General features: G+C 39.5%; 1 protein-coding gene across 2 annotated transcripts; it reads left to right on the top strand.

The window, feature by feature from the left end:
* Positions 1-298: 298 nt before the first annotated feature.
* Positions 299-20,669, top strand: frmpd2 (FERM and PDZ domain containing 2). Of its 2 annotated transcripts, XM_071463379.1 has the most exons (30): positions 299-528; positions 3,101-3,222; positions 3,529-3,692; positions 4,173-4,238; positions 4,341-4,520; positions 4,678-4,753; positions 5,560-5,647; positions 5,991-6,147; positions 6,410-6,481; positions 6,823-6,997; positions 7,164-7,299; positions 7,411-7,549; positions 8,458-8,610; positions 8,735-8,920; positions 9,048-9,207; positions 9,304-9,502; positions 9,740-9,840; positions 10,329-10,409; positions 10,569-10,676; positions 11,169-11,285; positions 12,497-12,678; positions 12,964-13,062; positions 14,189-14,282; positions 14,605-14,690; positions 14,807-15,002; positions 16,143-16,357; positions 18,615-18,681; positions 18,760-18,908; positions 19,333-19,437; positions 20,467-20,669. In XM_071463379.1, the coding sequence occupies exons 2-28, from the start codon at positions 3,102-3,104 to the stop codon at positions 18,795-18,797; spliced, it is 3,456 nt and encodes a 1,151-aa protein (XP_071319480.1). In that variant the 5' UTR covers positions 299-528; position 3,101; the 3' UTR covers positions 18,798-18,908; positions 19,333-19,437; positions 20,467-20,669. The 2 variants fall into 2 exon arrangements, with proteins under 2 accessions (XP_071319480.1, XP_071319479.1); XM_071463378.1 differs by having other exon boundaries at positions 4,173-4,520.
* Positions 20,670-22,067: the final 1,398 nt, after the last annotated feature.

The following is a 22,067-nucleotide window of genomic DNA, read 5'->3' as shown; positions in this document are numbered from 1 at the left end:
CCCATCACTAAAGCTAGCAGAGAGGTACATGCATGTAGCATGTTCTTTGAAATCTAGTTGTTTTGAAAGCCATATGAATTAGCCAGTCAGCTGTGTGTTAATCTATGCAAGGCGCTAATAGAAAGTGGGACAATTATTGTGTCACTTGTGGTTGAAACATCAGATTAGCTACCACAGTGCTGCCTACAATGGATTGGTCCTTTGCTGCCCCATCTGCCGTTAGCTTGCCCTGCAAATCCAATTATGTTCTTATGTTCCCCAGTCTAAAAATAGTTAAAAATGACGGAAAACACAGAAACAACACGTCATTAGTTGGTAGCACAGAGAAAATTATGTTATGGAGCTGATTTGTCCTTTCTGTGGAGACGAAATGATCCGTCATGTGTGACAAGCTGCCATGACAGACAAAAGTACAGACCGGGGAGAGGTGGGTGGAATGGCAGCACGGGATGCATAAGAGGAAGGATTAGAGTGGCAGATGTCTGAAGGAACTTAGGAAGAATCTCTTCAGATACTGGATGAAATAAGGTAGGCAACATAATGTGTAAAAACCAAGTTGTACCCTTTTTAGTCTGAACATTACTCATGAAACCACTTGTAGGCCTAGACATGTCTGTTTGCAGACTCAGTGCTGACTCCGCCAGTTGCAACCAATATATATTACCAATGATCAGCATGTTTTTTGTTCTCTATTCTTTATGTCAACTGCTATAACAACTCAATATTCCTCTGTAATCAACCCTGTAGTAGTTAGTTTGCAGGACAGAGTGATATTGAGCAAAGCTTCAAACTCATACAACGTGAATGAGAAGCAGGGTGTTGGTTATAAATCCGTGTGCTCATTCAGATTACCCTGGATGAATTAAATCATTTTACTGAGTCAATCCTAAAATTTGCTTTGTTTCTCTACAACTGAGTTAACTTGTGTTTGACAGCTGAAATCATTGTCAGATGCTCTGTTTGAAGGAGTTGACAGTGGAATTTGGCATTCTGATAGACACACCTATACCTGGTCAGTAACACTAAAAACGCTAACGTGATGGGGATAAACTTTCATAGTTCTTATAATCAGTTTTTATTTGGTTTGACCAGCATATTTAGTTTAACTACTTGTATTTCCATACTCATGTGATTATATGTGATCATGACCACATTAAAATAACACTGGTTATTGCAGCTACCATGTAGACACCTCACCTGAGGTTATCTTAGTTTAAACAAATCAGAGTACACATAACCTGATTAACAGAGCTGGGTTATTTGGCAATGTGTCAAATTACAGTGTGGTTTCTGTCAGTGTCAGAATGAATGCAAAGCAGCGTCTAAACTGTAGAAATATCAACAGAAGCAGATGAATAATACATTCAGTTGAATTAAAATAGATTCAAGTACCGTAAAGAAGAAATATCATCAAGGTAGAAAGCAATATACACCAACACCGTTCTTCCATTTTCCTCCCCTTATCCTCTAATAAGAGAAGGAATAAGATGATAAGTGAGACACTTCCTGAAGGCTACTACACCCACAATCTGATTATCACACAAATGATGAAAACCCAGGTTGCTGGGGTTAATGAGAACCATGTTAACGCTTCACATTGTTCTGTGTTGATTATCAATCTGGTCATTTATCAGTGTTAGATCTTTATATCTAATGCCACCAGTGTCATTAGCAAATGAATACCATGGACTTCAATGGCCTGGGGCTGCAAAAAATCATCAGTCAGACGTTTTCTTTTTGTCATTGCTACTTTTATCCGCCATTGCTCATCCGCTACCATGAAAGAGCTTGCCTCAGTTGCCTCAGTTTGGTCTTCTTCCTGTTTCGTGCCATGCAATCTGTGTAGGCTATATTCCTTTTAAAATGCAGAGCAAAGGTAGGTGGAGTCCAACATGAATCATTGCCATGGTACTGTGTGGTGATTATAAATCCTATATGGACCACTAAAAATCCTAACTTAAAAATTTGTCTAGATGGTTATTTCCATTCATATACAATTTCTTATTTCAAAGTTAAAGTGATAAATTAAAAAAAATCACAAAAAAGCCGATAAATAAACCTTCATTTCCTTTCCTTTCTTTTTTCCCCATAGACAATGTAATCAGTCACTGTATTCTTGCCTTTTCTTGACAACCAGATGAAAAATAAACTAAAAATTTAAAGTGACGTTAAAATAATAATAATAACAAAGATTTAAATTTTTTAAAAAATCCTTGAAACACTGTAAGGAATAAAAGAAAACTAAAACTTTTAAACATATGTTCTTAACGCTGTAACTATGCACATTTAGAAATACGCATGAGTTACTTACTGAAGTACTTAAGTACTTAGTTTCACCTGCACTAACGATGCGTTATCCGTGAACTGGAAGTTTTCAATGACTGAAATCTTCTCAAGGTAATTTATCATGTCAGAGATCCTTCAACATATGCACATGAGAGCTTTATGACTGCTCAACACCAGACTGAACCGAACAGACTCAAGTATGCAATATATAGAATCTAAAAAATAAAGAATAAACTAAAAAGACACAATGTACAAATAAACTGTGTTTGAAAACTAAAACAAACAGCAGCTTCTTTAAGTCAATAATCAGTAAAAACAAAAAGGAAGTGCCACTGAAGCTCAGACTTCTGCATTCTGTGTGTTTTTATGTCAAACTAGATGTTGACATCACTTTTACTGATAGGAACAGTATAAAAGCAGTTAGAATTGTTGGAGAGTTGGATTTGTTTCCACTTAGATCTAATTCCTCTAAACCCTAAGCTTGTCTGTCTGACACTCGGACCTTTGACCTCTAAAGTTTCACTGTGTCTGACGTACATCTCAGTGGGATTCTAGTCAGTTGGGACATTCTTGCTATCAATCCTCTACTTTAAATTAACATATAGTAATCGACTTATAACTATTTTTGTTCGAAAGAAAAACTCCTCTCGAGTGCTAGAAGACATTTTTCAGGGGAATTTTGATACTGCAATGAAAAATTAGTTAACAATCTTTTTCTAATGCATCAATCTATTGATCTGCAGCTCTCAGTAAATGTGTATGTTCTGTGTGTATGTGTGTGTGTGCGTGTGTGTGTGTGCGTGTGTCCTGACAGGATGGGTACATTTGTGACCCTGGGAGAAGTGTTGGAGGCCCGGGGTTCACCGCTGGATGAGGATGAGGTCTGGTGTCTGCTGCTCGCCACCACTGAGGCCCTACTGAACATCTCCAAAAAAGGTAAACAAAGCCACTCACCAACTTGTATTTCCTCCCAGATCCAGTCCTTACCTGGCTACAGGGCATGGTTCAAAGGCAGCGTTCAAGAGCATCCAATCAGACTGAGCTGAAAACGTGTCATCATGAATCTTTGTATTCGTATTACTATGTTTGATTGGCTCTTTCACCTCTTCATCCCACTGGGTACCCCCCTCTTTTCTCTCTTTTAATACTCTGTACTCATACTTGCTTTCACCAAAGCTCATTTTCCTGTCTACGTTATCAGTGTGGTAAATGTCACCAGTTTCTGTTTTGCTCTCTGCCCAGGTTCAGGCAACATGTGCAGTGTGCTAAGCCCAGGCTCGGTGCTGCTGTCAGCCAACGGGAGTCTGGCCTTCAAGAGCTGTGTGCGATATGAAGATGTGGCCTCCTTCACGGCTCCTGAGGTGCAGCAGACTCACGCTGCCTCCACCAGGACTCCAGCTGAAAAGGTCAGAAAACTCTGACTTGCACAGTTGTTTTGAGGACATCTCAAAACATTTATATTCAATTTTCATCTTTTCGGCATATGCCATTGCATATTTTGCTGTGAAATACTGGGTAGTTTTATTCCTTTAGGCTTCTGAAAATCATTCAAATTCAACAATTTGATGGGGAAAAACAATAATAGATTGATAGCTTTATAAGGTGAAATTCATTTGTTTTAAGAACCACTGATGTAGACCAGCATGATATAAGAAGAAATCAGGTTCATAAAACATGCATTTTAAAGTATTCATTTTTACCTCTTAAGCTGCCATTGCCTATGTGCCCTAATACAAACACTGTCTGTGACCTTAAGCCTTTAATCACAAAAACTGGAATCAGTTCATAGCATGAGCAGTAGCACAATAGTCCTGAAAAAAGGACTTCAGACAAAGTGTTTTTGAATGAGCAGCAATAAATCATTTACTTGTCCTGCTTTCCATCAGATGGTCGTGTACTCACTGGGGATGACTCTTTACTGGTGTGTTGATTATCATCTTCCTCATAATCAGGTACTTTCCTCCGTCTTATTATCTGCCTCTTGCTTAAACTCATTCTTGCATATTCTCAGCGCTTGCACATCATCTGTTTTCCTGTCTCTTGTGTCCCTGCAGCCGGTCCAGCTGAGTACAGAGCTGGAGGGTTTGCTGCTTAGTATGTGTGAGGACATAGTGGTTAGAAGGACCGACCTCCTGACAGTGCTGGAGACCTGTGAGCTTCACCATAAGGCAGCGATGCTGCCTCCTCCCGAACGCCTCATAAGACAGCTGGTTGAAGATGTGTACAGAAACTCAGTGAGTTTGGTGGTGGTTGATTGCTTTGGTTTGGTTCAAGCTGGTTAGATGAGGTCATGTTTGGTTTTGAGTTTAGTTTAATGAATTTTTCTTTTGAGTTTACCAATAGCACCTACTCTCTGCTTGTGCCTTGAGCTGGACAATGATATCTTTGCAGGTTGATCATGTGTCCATGGCTGAAAATGGATCCCAGCTAACAGACCGCAGTCAAATGGTCAGGGACAGATTACACAGTAAGATACCGATCCCTTTTGTCAGATCTGATGACGCACTTGCTTTCTTGCTGAGAGTTAGACGAGGGGATGAACACCAGTCTCTGATCACTCACTAACATGTTATACTGTATATTGTTTTTTTTTAAATCCACACACAATAAGAAGTGCAAAAACAACACTGCAACTGGCCAACAAAAAGTCTGCCACGACTCCCCCGTAAACACGTCGTTATTACTTTTTAATGGATTTTTAAAATGATAGAGATGAGATAAAAGAGATGTATTTGTATTAAGTAGTGAGCTTTAGCTTTCGAGGTGCTGGTATGCAGATTTTTCACATTTGGACAGGCCAAGTATAGCCTGGTTGCGCGTTTTGTGCTAAGCTAAGCTAACTGGCTAACAGTTGTAGCTTCATATACCACTATCATTTCTGTATAAATCTGAAGCAACTGCCAGCAACCAGTTAGCTTAGCTTAAAATAAAGACTGAATGCAGGGGAAACAGCTAGCCTGACTCTGTCCATTGGTAACAATGGCCACCCACCAGCACCTATAAAGCTCACTATTGAACAATTAGGTTTTGTGTAGGTAGTTTTAAATTGAGATAAAACTTTAAGTGTTCCATGATTTATTTTGGAAGCTAGCCATTCAGTCTTACCTCTAGGTTTTTTTTCTAAGCTAAGCTAACCAACTGCTTTTTGTAGCTCCACGTTTAGGATACAGACATGATAGTGGAATTAATGTTTTCATCTAACTCTCAGCAAGAAAGTGTAAAGTGTAATATTTGAATGTGGACATAAGTATTACGTTCCACTTTGTTTTCCAGGGGGCTCCTTTAGTTACTCATCAGGGGCGCTGAACAAGAAGATTTCTAGAACATTCTCAGGAGCATCTTATCCATCTGAGCCCACAGGGTATGAAAGTCTGTGTCCAAGTCATAACAGACATTTTTGAGTGTCTAATGCATCATCATAAATCCATTTGCATGCTTGAATCAAATTATAAATAAAATGTTGTAAAATCATATGTTGTTTATTTCATAGTAAAACCTAATTCAAGTTAAATTTGAGTAGCTGATTAAATGCTAAAAACTGTGTGGAAAAGGAGACAGAAACTGTGTAGGGAAGTCAAAGCCCCCATGGGACTCTTTGACAAAGCTAATGCAATTACAATATACTGTATATTGTCTGGTTGCAAGCCATCATTTCATGAGTGACACTCCCATCAGACTGACAATGGAAAACTCATTTTTCCCAGGATTCCCTCAGGAGGTCGACACAGAGACAGTTACACAGGCTGGCAGCAGCTAAGCCGCAGCCCTTGTAGTCCATACATGGATGGTAATCGTAACGCCAACTTAAGATCCCTCGCACAGTTTGAGTCCACAATGAGTCTGAATGAAAAGAAAGTCAAGGTGAGCCAAGTAATTATATTTTATATTCTAATTTACCGTGTAATCTGCTGACATTGACACTTACATGAAATTAGATAAAGGGTAAAGGAAATTAGGTAAAGGCCCACGGATTCTGGCAAATTCTCCACATCTGATTGCATTCCAGCATTTGAAACAACACAGATGCATCAAAGTGTCATCTATGTTACAGACTGATTACGTTACCAAGACTGGTTGACAACATATATTTACGTTTCTCTTTCCCTTTTCCTTCCTGTTACAGGACATGGGCCCTGAGTTTATCAGGGTGTTAGATGAGCCACTGGTTGTCTTGGAGCTGCCTGGATCCATCGTGGTGAGTTATTGAAAAAATAAACTAAATTCTGTCATTGTGAATTTTTGGAGAGGTTCACATTAATTTAAATTAGAAGACATCCATTGAGACCATCATTTGGAAGCTGGACTGACCAGGGAAATATGAGAGGTGGTTTAGATAATGTGTCTCACTTCTTAAATCTCCTGTTCCTTGTGACCCACCATATCAATTATTAATCTAAAAAAAGTAGCATTTTTCATTTGATGCATCACTTTGCAAACCTTGCCACCAAGGGTTTAATAGGTCTAAGGTTTAAAAGGTTTACTAACTTACAAAAACAATGTACGTCTTTCCCTTAATGTATGTTCACTTTGTGGCAGTCAAAGAAAGGGAAAACTCCAACCACCCAGAGAGAGCTGAGTGTGGTGATGCCCAACGGTCAGAACATCCTGGTAAAGTGTGAGGTGAAATCCAGAGGAGGAGATGTCTTTGACATGATTGTGGCTCACTCCAACCTGATGGAACATTTCTACTTTGGCCTTGCTTACATTGATGGTAAAGAAGCAGACACATTTAAGTATGATGAGTCAATGAGTGAATGATTGAATGAATGCATCTGATTGTTTGCTTGACTGATATACACTAACCGTTAGGGGTTAACAAGTCATATAATATTATTCCATGTGATGTGCCCACTCAGATGTTTCTCTTCTCTGGTCAGATAATGAGTTTTTCTTTGTGGACAACGACACCAAGATTTCCAAAGTTGCTCCAGATAGCTGGAAGAAAGTGCCTACAGCCACCTTTGTTCTTTTCTTCAGGGTTAAATTCTTTGTCAATGACGTTTCTCTTCTTTTGTAAGTATACTTCTTTCTTTCTCATGTCATTGCCAAAAACATTAGTAGTTACAAAATGTGTCTCGTTAATACATCTAGAATCATTCAAATGTGTGCTGTCTTCTCCATCAGGCAGAAACAGACCCGCCACCAGTATTACCTGCAGCTCAGGAGAGACCTTTTGGAGGACAGGCTGTCCTGCCACGAGGAGACTGCTTTGTACCTGGGAGCTCTGGCCCTGCAGACGGAATATGGAGACTGCATGCCTGAGGTTGTGCACCTAAAACTATTATAACAAAATCTATAGTTTCAAAGGAGCAGTCTCCTTGTGAGCTGTTAAAGAGGTCCACCAGCAGGACAGTTTTGCACTTCCATAAGCTAGGTGATTCACAATATGAATGATGAAGCAGCAGAGGCTCAGAAATCCTGACATTTAGCCCCTGGTAAGGGTTAAGGTCCAGAAACACCAAATCCGATATTTGCTATAAATAGCATCTTTCCTCTATGCCATATGAATGTCCATATTTTTCAAACGCCTTAGTTTGCAGGTGAGTTAGTTAAGTCATGCTTTTATAAATTTTGTGTCCCTAAGCCCAGGCTGAGATAACCCTGCTGACATCACTATGACATTATCAAGGATGGATAGATTGTTCCTTTAAAGGCAATGTAAAGGTTTTTGGCTTATAATTGTCACTTCAGCTGTCATAGAATAAAATAATTAGTGGAAACAAAGGTGGTAACCTTTTTAATGCCACTGTGTCTTGAAGACTACATTTCCCATAGGCCCTTTTGTTTACTGACAGAAACAGATGATTACTCTTTTGTCACCCTCCCCATATTCAGTTGCCTTTTGTGTTAAGACTGTATTATGATTCTCCATTAAAACACAATTAAAGGGGTTCCCCAGTGGCTCACCTGGTAGAATGCATACTACAAGGGCTTCGTCCGAACCATAGTGGCCTGGGTTCAAGTCTGACCCGTGGCCCTTTGCTGCGTTTCATCCCCTCTCTCTATCCCTGACTTTCCTGTCTCTCTCTCACTGTGGCTATCCAAACAAAGGGAAAAATGCCCAAAAATTAAAAATAACCTAAAAAAAATGCAATTATCAAATCATAGCAAGCTACAGTAAATGAATATATTTCTTGGATTCTATAAATAATTTTGATCTGTTGTGTTTAGGTGTATGGTAGGAACTACTACCGCCCTGACCAGTATGTCTCCAAAAGTGTGATGGAGAAACGTGCCTTGCCTTACATTCAAGAGGAGCTGCTACGACTTCACACCAACAACGCTCAGATGCTCACTGACGAATCAGAGCTCGAGTTCCTCAAGGTAACAAAATAATCAAATTTGTTAAAAAAAATGATGATGATGATGGTGAACATGCTGCACTTATACTATGACTACCCCTAGTATCATATGAAGTACAGTTGCCACTTTCTATTTCTATTGTTAGGTGTGTCAGCAGTTGCCTGAATACGGCGTGCTGTTCTACCATGTGATGCGTGAGAAAAAGCCTTTAGAAGGAGAGATAGTCCTCGGGGTTTGTGCCAAAGGAGTCATCGTCTACGAGGTTAAAGATGGCTGCAGATCCACCAGTCAGACTTTGTACTGGAGGGAGACCGCAACCATCTCCTCTAATGTGAGTGGAAACATTTTTTAAATCAGTTAAAATCTGTTTCAAAAGAAAAATGTGGAACTATTGGTTTCTACTGGCATTTTTGTTTTGCCTTTTATTTTCTAAAAACATTTCCTTCCTGTTCCTGCAGAGGCGTAAATTTGTAGTAGAGAGCCGTGGCAGCAAGAAGAAGTACACCTTCATTACAGAAAAGTCGAAGATAGCCAAATACCTATGTAACCTGTGTTCAGCCCAGCACAAGTTCAACAATGAGATGAACTCTCGCCAGCTCAGCCACAGCCTGGTCTCAGGTCAGTTGCTCAACTCAACAAGGAGAGGACATCCATGAAAAGATAAACACAACTTCAGTTAATGAAGACTATATTTCTCTGCTTTTGTTCCTCCAGAGTCGAACATCGTGCAGTACGCTGCTGTGTGTCGGGCTCAGAGCAGCCGGCTCAAGTCCTTCTCGTGCTCGGAAACACCACAGGATGACAGCGGTCTGAACACGCCTCAGGATGAGTCCCCGAACAAGCTGTGCGATGACGTCGCAGCCAGGATCGAGGCCCGAGTTAAACAGCAGCGACAGAGCCTGAACGAGCAGAGGTACATAGTCATCTGGCAGTGTTGTGTTCCCCCAAATGAAAAATCCAAAGTTAAACAGAGATTTTTTCACACCTACAAACTACAGCAAAGATAAAAGAACTTTGCATGTTTGAAAAAAAGTTGTGTGAGTTTGTTGTTGTTGTGAACATTTACAGCTTTAATTATTTATTTATAATGACACAACTTCCTTGCTTTGATGGTTTCCTCAGTCTTTCTCTTTGTGTGCTTCTTCTGCAGTACCTGCTCCAGCAGTCAGCGCAGCAGCACTGGTATGCGTTCCCCAGCACTCTCTCAGAGGAGTGGATCTGAAGCCCCGTCTGGTTCTCCAGCAGCTAGAGGTATAGTATGACCGAGCACACTGAGAACCTGCACATGAGAGTGTGTAGGTGTACCGCAAGTACTCTAGCTATTAAGCAGTAAGCTTACTCATAGGACTCACACAGGTAGACTGGTCTTTACCTGAGTAGGTCTTCACTTGAGGGCTCTATTGATGTAGCACGAGCTTCATTGAACATAGCTGTTCATGTGTCAGATTGGATTACAGCCAGCTGAGTACACCTTCACTAATAGCAACACAAAAACTATTGCTTTTGAAGGCTCCAGTGGTGCAATCAGTCAGCGCGCTGTACTTATAAGACAGTGTCCATCAGTAATTCTCAGGCTGTGAGTTTGAACCTCACCTGGAGCACCCTCCCAAATGCATTTAATTATAGAATGTTGTCTATTATTATTTGCTCGATCATAAAGCCACTAAAACAGAACTGTTGGTAGTGCTTTATGCTTTCAGGTAAGTTGCTCATGTTTTCTTTACCTGTATATCTCACAGAAACCCCAACTAAAATGGGTTCATCGCCAGAGAGAGAAGTCATATGTGTTTCCTTAAAGAAAGACCCAAAGCTTGGCCTTGGTAAGATGATCACACTTTATCACACACCAGTGACAAAAAGTAGTTTTTCAAACTTTCTGACAATAGTGGTGTTTAGTTTTTAGTAAGTTCTATGACGGTGACTGAAGAAAGGCTCTCTCTGTGTCTGTTTTGACACACCTTTGGTTTGCACCCATGCAGGTATCGTAATAGTGGGAGAGGACACTGTGGGGCGTTATGACTTGGGCATCTTTGTTGCTTCCATTGTGCCTGGTGGACCAGCTGATAAGGATGGACGCATCAAACCAGGTAGATAATCATGTGGCTTGTTTTTGCTTTGTCTTTAGCAACATTGTGTGCACCGAAGTTCCACTTTTCACTGTCTGAACAACTTTGCTTTCCCATAGAAAAATAAAGCTTTGCCCTCACCAGGCATTCCTCTAGTAAGCGTAGCAGCTAGTTTTTGAGTTCAGTTTTTTTCTTTCTAAAAACAGCACAAATTTGTTCTCTAGTGCAATTATTTTGTGCAGGTGTCACTTTTTCAAATGGTTGATACCTAATTTTGAAGCAAATTTCGCACATATGACAAGTTATCTGACAGTAGATGTTCATTTTGAATTCCTCCAACATCTCCTGTTTTAAGAAAACAGATGCAGAAAATGTGGGAAAGTGCAAATGAGGACACAGAGGTCTCTGTGAGACCTTTGGGGTCACAACTGGGTTGAGAAGTGGTGGTGGGGGTCTTCACTTCTCCACTGTTACTGGACACCAGCAGCATTTCACTGTGACCTTTGCCCTCAGGTGGTCGTCTGATCTCTCTGAATCACATCAGCCTGGAGGGCGTCACTTTTAGCGAGGCAGCAGAGGTCATGCAGAGCAGCCCTGAGGAGGTGCAACTCATTATCTCACAGCCAAAAGGTGCTCTGTGTGTGTGTGTGTGTGTGTGTGTGTGTGATTACTGTATGTGCGTGATGATAGTGTGGCTGTGACCTTTGCCCTTCTTTTTTGCATGTATAATGGACGGTGTAGTAATTAGCCTATTCCACTGATGCACATGCTCTGAATTAATAAAATGTAAAAATTTGATCTGCATTTAATCCTTGTTTTAAGGGTGAACAGTGCTTTTTTGTACTTTCAGCATGTGTCCCTAGTTGTGTTGTTTAGCTGTCCATTATTATATCCATTAATAAGTCAAAAATGTATTTTATTGCATTTTCACATCTTTCCACCTTTTTGTCCTCATCAAAAAATGTCGGTTTTTGTGGATTCATCTTGCCCTCAATAGTGCAGACAAATGCCATCATATAACTACAAATGTAACAGTTTCAACATGTCTGTTCAGTAAATTGAAGCTACAGCCAGTTAGCTTAGCTAAACTTATTTTTAGCTCACAGTTGCATTAAGATTGGAAACAGTTGGGGAAAGTTAGCCTGACTCTGCTGAAGCTTGACACCAGCGATAACTAAATGCAAAATTCTCATTGGACCAATATGACCTGCAAGGCAAGGGTCACATGACTGAAGGTAACTTTGCTAGCATGTCTACTTCTACCATAGTGAAAGATAAACAATAAAAACACATATTAAGCCCGTCCAACAAAAATTATTGAAACCCTCTACAGCAAACTCTCCTCAGGTCTTTTACACTCAGATAACACAGTCTCACATACATTTTGGGAAACAGACTTACTGGGTTTCTTGCTAAAAGTTAAATCAATACAACTCCCGAATCTGTAAAGTAAATATGAAGCTACAACAACCTTAGCTGAGCTTAGCACAAAGACTGAAAACGGGGTAAAAGCTAGCCTAGCTCTCTCCAAAGGTAACAAAATACACCTACCAGAACCTCCAAATTACTAATTCATACTAAGTTAAGCTAACCGGCAACTTGCAGCGGTACCGATCTCCTCATTTAACTCACAGCAAGAAAGAGAGTAAGCAGATTTCCTAAAATGGCTCTTTTATATAAACTGTATTTGATAAACTGTTCATCAAACACTTTCAGACAACAAAACAAGAAGAATAGTTGGTTACTCTTGTAGCATATGAAATTTTTCAACTAATGTATTTTAAGCTTTAACAGTAAAGTGACTTCAAACTAATAATGAATGTTGTTATTTTTGTCTCCAGTCACTGTTAGTCCCAACAGCGTTCGCTCTCCTGTGCTGAGGAATTACGAATCCCAGACCACGTTGATGACATATGCCCAATCAGGAGACGACAATGTGGATGATATGGTTTCGGTCGTGATGACGCCAAAAACTGGCAACAGGCTGCACGTCCCCTGTGAAGTACGGGGCCTTGGTGCACAGGTAGAATCATGGTGACCGTTCGGGTGTTTTTTGTGAAACTATATCTTCAGTTATAGTTATTTAAAATACAATTAGAAATCAATAACCTTTAAGAGCCTATAAAGGAGTTCAGAATTGATATTAATACAAACAACTTACCTTCCTTCAGTAATAGTTTTTATTATTTTTAATTACGTGGTGGTGGCCTGTCAAATATAATACAGTTAAAAGCTTGATTTTTATTTTTTAATCTTTTAATTTACATATCTGAGCTGAACTCATTGTTTCTGTCTGTGCTGGTTTCAGGACAACTGCACTTTGTCTCCCTCCCTATACTGTATGAGGCCAGAGGAGATCACTGTGGAGCTCAGGAAGATATCAGGAAGTCTAGGCATCAGCATCACTGTGAGTTTATGAAATATTTTTAATTGGAATGACCGATAGCTGATTGTCCACCGTTTGTATTAATTGTGAATAGCAGATCTCACTTCTGGCTTGATAAACTACACTTCAGTGGTTGTCTTACATAAAGTGGCGTTATTGTTTTTTTTTGTCAATGGCAGAATGATGTATTGCTTAAGTCTAAAAAAGGAGTTTTAGTCTGTCATTGCTCACCACTGTTTCCCCACTTTATTTAACTTTTTTTAGGGCAGGCAGTCTGGAATTCTGCAATGAAACTTGGCTCCTTATGTGTTATAAAACTGCTAACCTATGCACATCAAATTTATACTGTAAGCCTGACTTCATGGTAAAATGCCTCAATGGGTTGAATTGAAATGTACAGTTGTTATCCCCTGCTGTTTCAGACACCTTTTCATCTTGACAATGATAAAACAATGGGGAATGGTTAGGGATGGTTTGCATCCAAAAATAGTGGTATTGGTGTAAGCCTGCAAAATTCTGTATCCATCTAATTGATGTGTTTGCAAATAATTTCATTCAATACATTAGGAGTGAACAGTCAGTTAAGACAATTAGTACAGCAAGTCATCTTCAGCTGTCGGTCACAAAGTCTGTCCCTCTCAACCAGATTAACATCTGTGGTCTGACAAGATTAAAGAGAGAGGGAGAGAGCAAGCGGATGGGCGGGGTCATTGATCACCACTGCACTTGGAGCTGTACTGCAACCAGTGATTTTCTCTAGTAAAAGTATTTGTGTTGTAGTAAAATCTGGATTAGTACCATTTATGAACCCTTTATGAAGTGTGCATTAGTTAAAAATAGCTAACTTTAACAACTTTATATATCTTCAGGCAGTTTAATACATTGCATCAGATTTTGTCTGTAAAATCTTAACTGATCTGCAAAATAACCAGTAATTATTTATGTCAGATAGATGCATTTGAGTGAAGAGTGCATCATATCTCTGGAGTTGAAGCATAAAATAGCAGGAAAGGGAAATACTCAAGTAAAGTACCTCAAAAAAAATACTAAAAAATAAAACAATACTACAAGCTACATTTAATACACCCATGTTTTTCTATAGCACTGATGTAAGTTGAAGTAAAAGCATCTGTCATTGATTGTTCAGGGTGGCGTCAACACCAACCTTCCTAATGGAGGAATCTACATTAAGAGCCTCGTTCCAGGAGGGGCTGCTGAGAGAGACGGACGTATACATGCAGGTATTTCACCTCAATGTCCAATCCAACAGTGCTAAAGCCTGCCCGTGTCCTTATGAAGAGAAATCTGGTGTGGAAATGGTTTGTTTGATTTGTATACAGCTTTTCAACACTTACCAATAATGGGAAATTTGATGTGTTTGCATTAACGTGATGCTTTCAAAGCAGAATTAATGATACTACAAGCCAGAAATGGAAAGCAACACAAGGACCTAAGCTGAGATAGACTCCTTAAAGACCTACAACAAGTAGAGAGAAATAAACTTAAAATAGTTGAAGTGTCATTAATCTTTTTGTGTTTTTTCCCCATTTTTTTCTGTTACAGGGGACAGAGTGTTGGGAGTGGATGGGATTAGCTTCCAGGGCTTCACCTACCAGCAGGCTGTGGAGTGTCTGAGTAAAACCGGAGAGGTAAAGTGCAAAGACTGCTAGAGATCTGTCATTACTTATTTCAAGTGATGACATCACCTAATTTACTGCTCAACCTGTTTGTATCCCTCCCAATCATATCCCTCCTGTTTCTCTAGGTGGTAACCTTTGTTGTGGAGAGGGAGTTGATGAACCTGCCCAGGGTTTCTCTCAGCGCAGACACCAGCAGCAGTACGTTCAATCAGAGCCTCAGTCCAGCTACCAGCCAGCTGAGACCCAACAGCTGCTCGTCCATCAGCACCCCTCCAAACACGAACAGTGAGCGGCCCAAGGACTACAGCTTTGTCACTGATGGTAGGACGCCTCAGTTAGACCAATGGAATTTTAACTTGAGTGCCCGAAACACATGTAACTGCCTCAACATACACAGAAAGTCCATGATCTGCTTCTGGGAACTTCCCACAATGAGTAAAACATTGATCTGTAGTTCCCTTAGAGAGACAGAAACTTATTTCACAAGACCTCACACTCCTGTGGAAGAACGTTCGTGAGAGAACCTGTCAACTCTAAGCTGGTTTGTCTATAATAGCTAGTCTGACTGCTTCAAGGTGAACTTTCACACACTTCCTCCTCTTCATCCTGATCTTCCTTACTGACCCTGACCTTCCTCTTCTGATCCCCCTGGCCTTCCTTATCCTTCGGCCTGTTCTTCTAAATCTGTCATCCCACACCTCTCCTCTGTCGTCTCTGCTGAAAATCACACAGTGGGCCATGTATTTCATCCTGTTAGAGGTTAACATTGGCTGTTTTTTGGCTGTTTTTTTTTTTTTTTTATTCCATTGGCGGTCAACTAATTTTACTGTTCCTTTTCATTACGTCCACAGAAGGCTGACGAGGACATGCAAGTGATAATTGGTTTATTTTGGCAAGGAAATAATTATTTTTAATCTTAACATAACAAACCTGGATTTCCTATGATGACAAAATTGTTATTCTGTGGACAAAACTACTGAATCTTAAATTAACCCTTATCTACCATTGGTGTGCGGCTGCATCTGATGCAGGGTCCAACACAGGGATCTTTTGCTTCAGTGCAGCATCTGGCTACCAGCTCCTCTAAATCTCACAAATTAACATGTCATTTGCTTTGTTTAGTCCATATACAAAACCACAGGTTACAATTTTATGGATTTTAGTGGAGGGCATTGCACCTTTAGAAAGAGACAGGGTAAGTTAATGCATTCTTGTGGAGAATGAAAAGGTCCAAGGTTACACACCCAATATCAATTCTGCATTAATTTAATGATACATTTCACAAGATGGATGACCGAGCAGTAAATTGTCTGTTTTTTTATTTTTGCATTTTAGCTCATATTTATCTTCTTTTCCCTTCCTACCTCCTCTTTCCAATTTCCTTTATATCCTGAACTCACTACATCTTCACCTCTTCATCATTCCATTACTCCCTCCATCTTCCCGCTACCAAACCTTCAGACAACACCCAGGAGGTGACCCTAACCAAGAGTGCCAATGGCCTAGGCTTCAGCTTCCTAATGTGTGAACTAGATCCGCCCACTCGGGACTTTGGCAGCCTGGTCCGGATAAAGCAGCTGTTCCCAGGCCAGCCAGCTCAGCAGAGCGGCAGGATCCAGGAGGGAGATGTCCTGTTGGCTGTGAATGGCCAGTCACTCAAGGAGCTGTCCTATCCGGTATGTGCCGATTTCAAACCGTTAACATTGGGTTTTTTCCTTATATGGTCATCTTAGTTTTAAAACTAGAAAAGATATCCTGTCAGACTCTGCTGGTAGAGCTCTGGGGCTTTTCTAAATAAGGTTAAGCTTTGTAAAGGTCTTGGTTACAATACATATAAGAAACTGTTTAAATCTTGTGTTTGTCTAAGTTTGGCTCATACTTCAAGAGTCTGTGGTTGAAGAGTGATAATGTGAAAAAATAGAGCTTTGTACTTTGGGCATAAAATGGCCCCAACACTTTCCATATGTTGTGATTGTGGAGTAGGTTAATTAATGACTGATAATGGATCTACAAAAAAGTATTTTATTGGGATTATAAATGATTGATATTATTAGTAATTATCCATGGGCAATAGAGAGTCGTTCTCTAAATTTGGTTTCCAGTATATGTCTAGATGTAAGTTGTAGTATTATTGTGTGACTCTGCTATTTGAAAATGATTTAAAAAAAGGTCAGGGAAAATTAATAAGCATGTCAAAACCGAGAGTATTGTGTTATCAATCAGATTTACCATCTCAAGCAATATATGTCCCTTAACCTGTGCAGAGCTCAGAGGTCTGTTTGTGCTCACTTAAGATCTGGTATTCTGCTTTAGGCTGTGTAAATTCCCTGAGGACAGAAAGTGTCACCTGTGTGATCTGGATGAGGCTGACAATGAAATGTGTTTATCATGAATCTTCCAGTTAAACTTTTCCTGAAAATGTTGGCTGTCCCGATCTGCCTGACATGAATGATGAATATACATCACAGTACATTAGAACTGAACTGCATGAAATGCAAAAAAAAAAAAAAAAACATATTAAAAAAAGTTATGACATAAACATAAGTCATGATTTCAGTTGAGATGGTCATTTTTCATTAAATTTTAACTGTGAAAAATTTAAAATGATGATGATGTGATTTTTGTGGCCAAAATGCTTATGGCACTAACAATGCACGAAAATGTTGTGACACATTTCACCTTTATCAAAAAAATAAATAAATTACTGCTCCTTTGATTTTTTGCACCTCTTGCAATTTGGATTTTGCACTTGGCCATAGCGCAATTTTGCTTAATTGTGCAGCCCATTACATTTAAGACATTTGACATGGCTCAGTTTTTGTTAAATGCCTATCATCAACACATGAGAGCACTGAATGTGATGTTGTGTTTGATACATGTACACATCACCACATGTACACAGTTTTCTTTTTGGTTTTGCTGGCCTCTGAAGATAGTAGTAATTTTTATTCAGGCCTCATACATAATACAAACAACACAGGAAATCATTTACATTTGTATCCCTCAAAAATACCTTTACATATCTTTTTTTTTTAAACCAAAGTGAATTACACATTTTTAAGTTTATATTGGCATTGTTCCATAATGTAACCCCTATAATAGAAATACATCACCTTATACACACAATACATACCATAATGCTACAAAAATACATCTATTTTTTGGCTTTTTGTGCAATAAACTTACAAATACCTCTCAGGTCATATTTACTCTCCTTTTTGCGTTACTTTATAATATACTATAGCATTATATTTCATAGCATGAGAATTTAGAAGCAATGGATTTGTGTGGTCATGATAGTCAGCCTTGTTGATAATATGCATGGCTCATTTCTGTAGTAACACTATTGAATTTACACTCATTGTAAAGGCAACACACAGTTCTGCACAGTAACTTATATAGGGAAGTATAAGCTAACAATAAATTGAATACAGGTCCTTGTAATTTAATATATCCCTACTTTTATACAATATTGCTATTGACTTGGATAGATTTTTCTTTAATATAATCAGTATGTTGTTGTTGTTTATGATCAATCACAACTCCAAAGAATGTAGTCTCAAAAACTCTTTCGACTGCAACATCACAGATTTTAAATAAGGGGAGTAGTGTTTTGTAAGTTAAGTCTTTATGACACTTAAATAAAAATATTCATTCATATTCATATCGCAGGAATTAATCCACTAGTTCTCTATGGAGGGTCTAATATTCTGACTGTACTTCACATAAATGTGCATGGAAATACACCATTTCCACTCTGATAAATAAAATGACATGTGATTCTCGAAACTTTTTTTTTAACTTTTTTTTTTTTTTAATTTCCTTGGTGTGAAAATGGATTTTAAAGATAATAATACCTGTCACAGAGCAGCAGGTATCTGCGGCTTCATTGTCATCTAAAGCCCTGTTAACAGTTATTTCTTCTTTCTGTAGAAGGTGCTAAAGCTGTTCAAGACCTCACCACCTGAGGTTCGACTGACTCTCTATCGGCCTGCCCCTGGTAAATACACACATTCTGACAAACACGCACATTCTTGCCACCTGCGGTACTCTACTCACCTGTTTCTGTTTTCTGTAGGGATCCTGCCTTCCATCGATCAGCTCACTGGCACATGAGTGACGCTACAGTGATGTTGGAGTGATGGAGACGTGGCTGATAAGGCTGTTCTGATCAGTGGACAGGAGCATTAAGCTGACCTTATCAATCGATACCAACGCTGCAGAAGGGTCAGTGACGTTCCGCAATGTGACGTGAGGTGATGTGATGTGATTTGACAGGACATGTTGTGACAGGTTTATACACTGTGTACGACCGTTGTCATATCTGATCCTATTTTCACCTTTTGTCACATCTATTCAACAGTGAATCAGAGGGATAAATCTTACTAAACGTGCAGAGACACGACATGATGTGACTCAGGGTGACACAACATGACATAGTATATAGCAAATATTAATATTAAATATTATAGAGAACGCACTACATTATCACAAAGACAGTCCTCAGTGGAAACCTGTTTCTGTCCCATTTTTCTGCTTTGGCCTCCCTTACAAACTAGACAGGGACACACACACACACACACACACACACATTCACACAGGTCAATTTCACGGCTTCTAACAGTGCAGTTTTGTCTTGTTTGTTTTACAGGTATACTGAAGACACAGGGACAGCATGGAAAACACAGAGGTTGAATGTGGGCTACAGAGGTTTGTGTAACCCTGCAGGTTTGTGGGGAGGATAACTGGAGAAAAGGTGAGTGACTGGATAAAAAGAAAATATAATGACATGGTCACAGTTCTGGATGTGAGCTGTTTCTTTTTTTAATTGTGTGTTTATTTCATATAAAAATTAGTATTTAGAATCCCTGTAGAAAACAAACCTGATTTAATATGACTTTATTAAGACTTACACTGTCTTACACATAACAAAACACAACATTTAGTCAGACAACATAAATAACTGATACATACAGTATATGACATCAGACATTACAACTAAGCACCCTCATTGCTATGAGTTTTATTACTTGCTTTCATATTCAGGGCTTAGCCTACACTAGTACACAGGTCTTAAAAGAATAAAAGCACATCAGCTGGGTGCAATGCACCAGGACCCAGTGTAACCTGACTCCTGTCCTGTCGACAGACCAAACCCTGGTTTAACAGTTTCACAGACTGAGGAACAAAAGAGCTCTGTAAACTGTTCAGGCTAGCCAGCGGGATTTCTTCTTCTGTTTGATGGCAAAAGCTAATATTCTCCAAATAAAATATGGGAGGGGTGATATAATATTACTAGCCAGAGCCCAATTACTTGACATTTTGCAATTCTGATACCTGCAGAAACATTTAAAGCATTTTATTCCAAAATATTTACTGTATGAGCAAGATCTGTGCTGCTACACCCAAACCAAATCTTCATGTGTGGTTCTCATTCAGACAAAATAACAAAGCACCAACAGCATTAGATTTACTGAGTTCATTGAATGAATGTTCAATCAATGAATCACGGGATCCTTCCATATTTATGAGCAGAGACAGAAATCCAATCCACATTCTTACCCTAGCCCTAACCACGCCAGAAAAACCAAACCATTTTCCACCCAAATTCCACCTCAAGTCTTCAGCAATCTTCAGTGACTTCTGTTCTGTTCATATCTTAGCCACAAGGTGGCAGCATGGCACTGCAAGTAACGACACTCGTCCTCTCTTGTTTTGCAATCAGTTATCGTCAGTGCTGGGTTTCATTTGTCAATTAACAGCGTTTAATTTTTTTCCTCCACAGGAAAGCAAAACAAAGATGTTTGGATGACAACAAAAGAAGAAGAGAAGGACAGAAATGAATTGTACATTTTTGCAAGGACACAAAAACATTACAGATATGCAGAATACCACCAAGACAGTCATGAATGCGCTTGAGTTTACCAAATAAGAACTTTTTTAAGCACCCATTTTTATATCATTAAATAAATTTTAACCCACTTCAAACTTTTCTGGATGGTAACTTCTTTTTCTGCTCATTCCCTCTCTAAAAAATACCCTAAAAAATGGTCTTAAACTGAGTCTGACCTGAATATGGATGATCCACACATCCAAACATTCATTTAGTATCTGGACATACACATACAGTCACACACACACACACACACACCTCCCTGGGTGAGGAGCCAGTAATGGCCCCTCGTAAATAAGGGTTCCTGTATTTTGGTGAAACCCAGTAGTGCATCTGGATCCCATCAGAGCTCGTGTTCCCTTTGCAAATGATCCCAAATGTTTCTAATTATGCCAGAGGAGTCGGCACGAGGCTGTGTGTGTGTGTGTGTGTGTTTTTGTGTGCATGTAATCGCACTGATGGACATGCACACCCATACACTGGCCTGTGTTTATTCATGAACTTAGTAACAGAGATGGACAGCGTGGTCTTGACCTCTACAGCCTCTACTTAGGTCACTGCACATGGTGATGACTGATGAGTGGAAGACAGAGTGGAGATGGATTTTCTGCTGACATCATTGTCTCCCTGTTGCTCAAAAGTGATTTCCAACATGGGAGGGGGAGGGGGGGGGGGGGGGGGGGGGGGGGGGGGGTGCAGGATGAATTGTGAAATATGCAAACTATAAAATCATACTACTATATGTTTGTGTTTCTACAGTGAGAGCATCTCTTTTGAAAGAAAGTTGGTTTTATCCAACCAGAAAAACCTTCCTCACATTTGGATCAATGCAATTTACATATTTTAAGGCAAGCAGGGCCTGCATCATGTTTGATGTATGTAAATTGTTCCAACCAAAGGGTGTGGATGACCCGTTTCACCATAGATTTAGCATACAAAACATGCAAATGTGATTGTTTGCAGTTGTATTGTATTGTTACAACCTTATAGGTGCGTGACTGCACACACCGGAGAGCATTTCATCGACTGCTAACTGGTCCTCCAGCGCAGATGAATATGCTGGAATTGAGCCATTGTTAACGGTGCCAGGTGCTGTGTGAGTCAATAACAGAGTGCAACAAAAAAGAATGATTTCACAAAAAGAGAGGCTTTACCAGCCAATCAACTTGAACTTTAAGATTTCTTCATCTTTTTTTTTTACCTGTTGATTTCATTTCTTAAAATTAAAATTTGTTGCATATTAAATGTTTCCTTTAATCAATATTTTTTATGTTAACAGTGATTTAAATGAGTGATAGTAATATGCAAGCAGTGACTTGTAGTAACGAAACATCAGTTTTCTCAGCTCTACAGAGCGTTTTAGCATCTTTTAGCTCATTGTTTTGGTTTAAAGCCTGCAACTTCATTGTTTTGGTTCACGCTCACAGCTCTCATCAACTCATTTCCAACAGTACAACAGTTTGCTGTGTGACTGCAAGATGTTCTGCTTGCTT

This window comes from Trachinotus anak, unplaced genomic scaffold (genome assembly GCF_046630095.1).
Source record: "Trachinotus anak isolate AG129_WGS33_773 ecotype Australia unplaced genomic scaffold, CSIRO_AGI_Tana_v1 ptg000025l, whole genome shotgun sequence".
In the NCBI taxonomy this organism is placed as follows: Eukaryota; Metazoa; Chordata; class Actinopteri; order Carangiformes; family Carangidae; genus Trachinotus; species Trachinotus anak.
The sequence above is the reverse complement of the archived record's forward strand: the minus strand, read 5'-3'. Positions and strand labels throughout refer to the sequence as shown.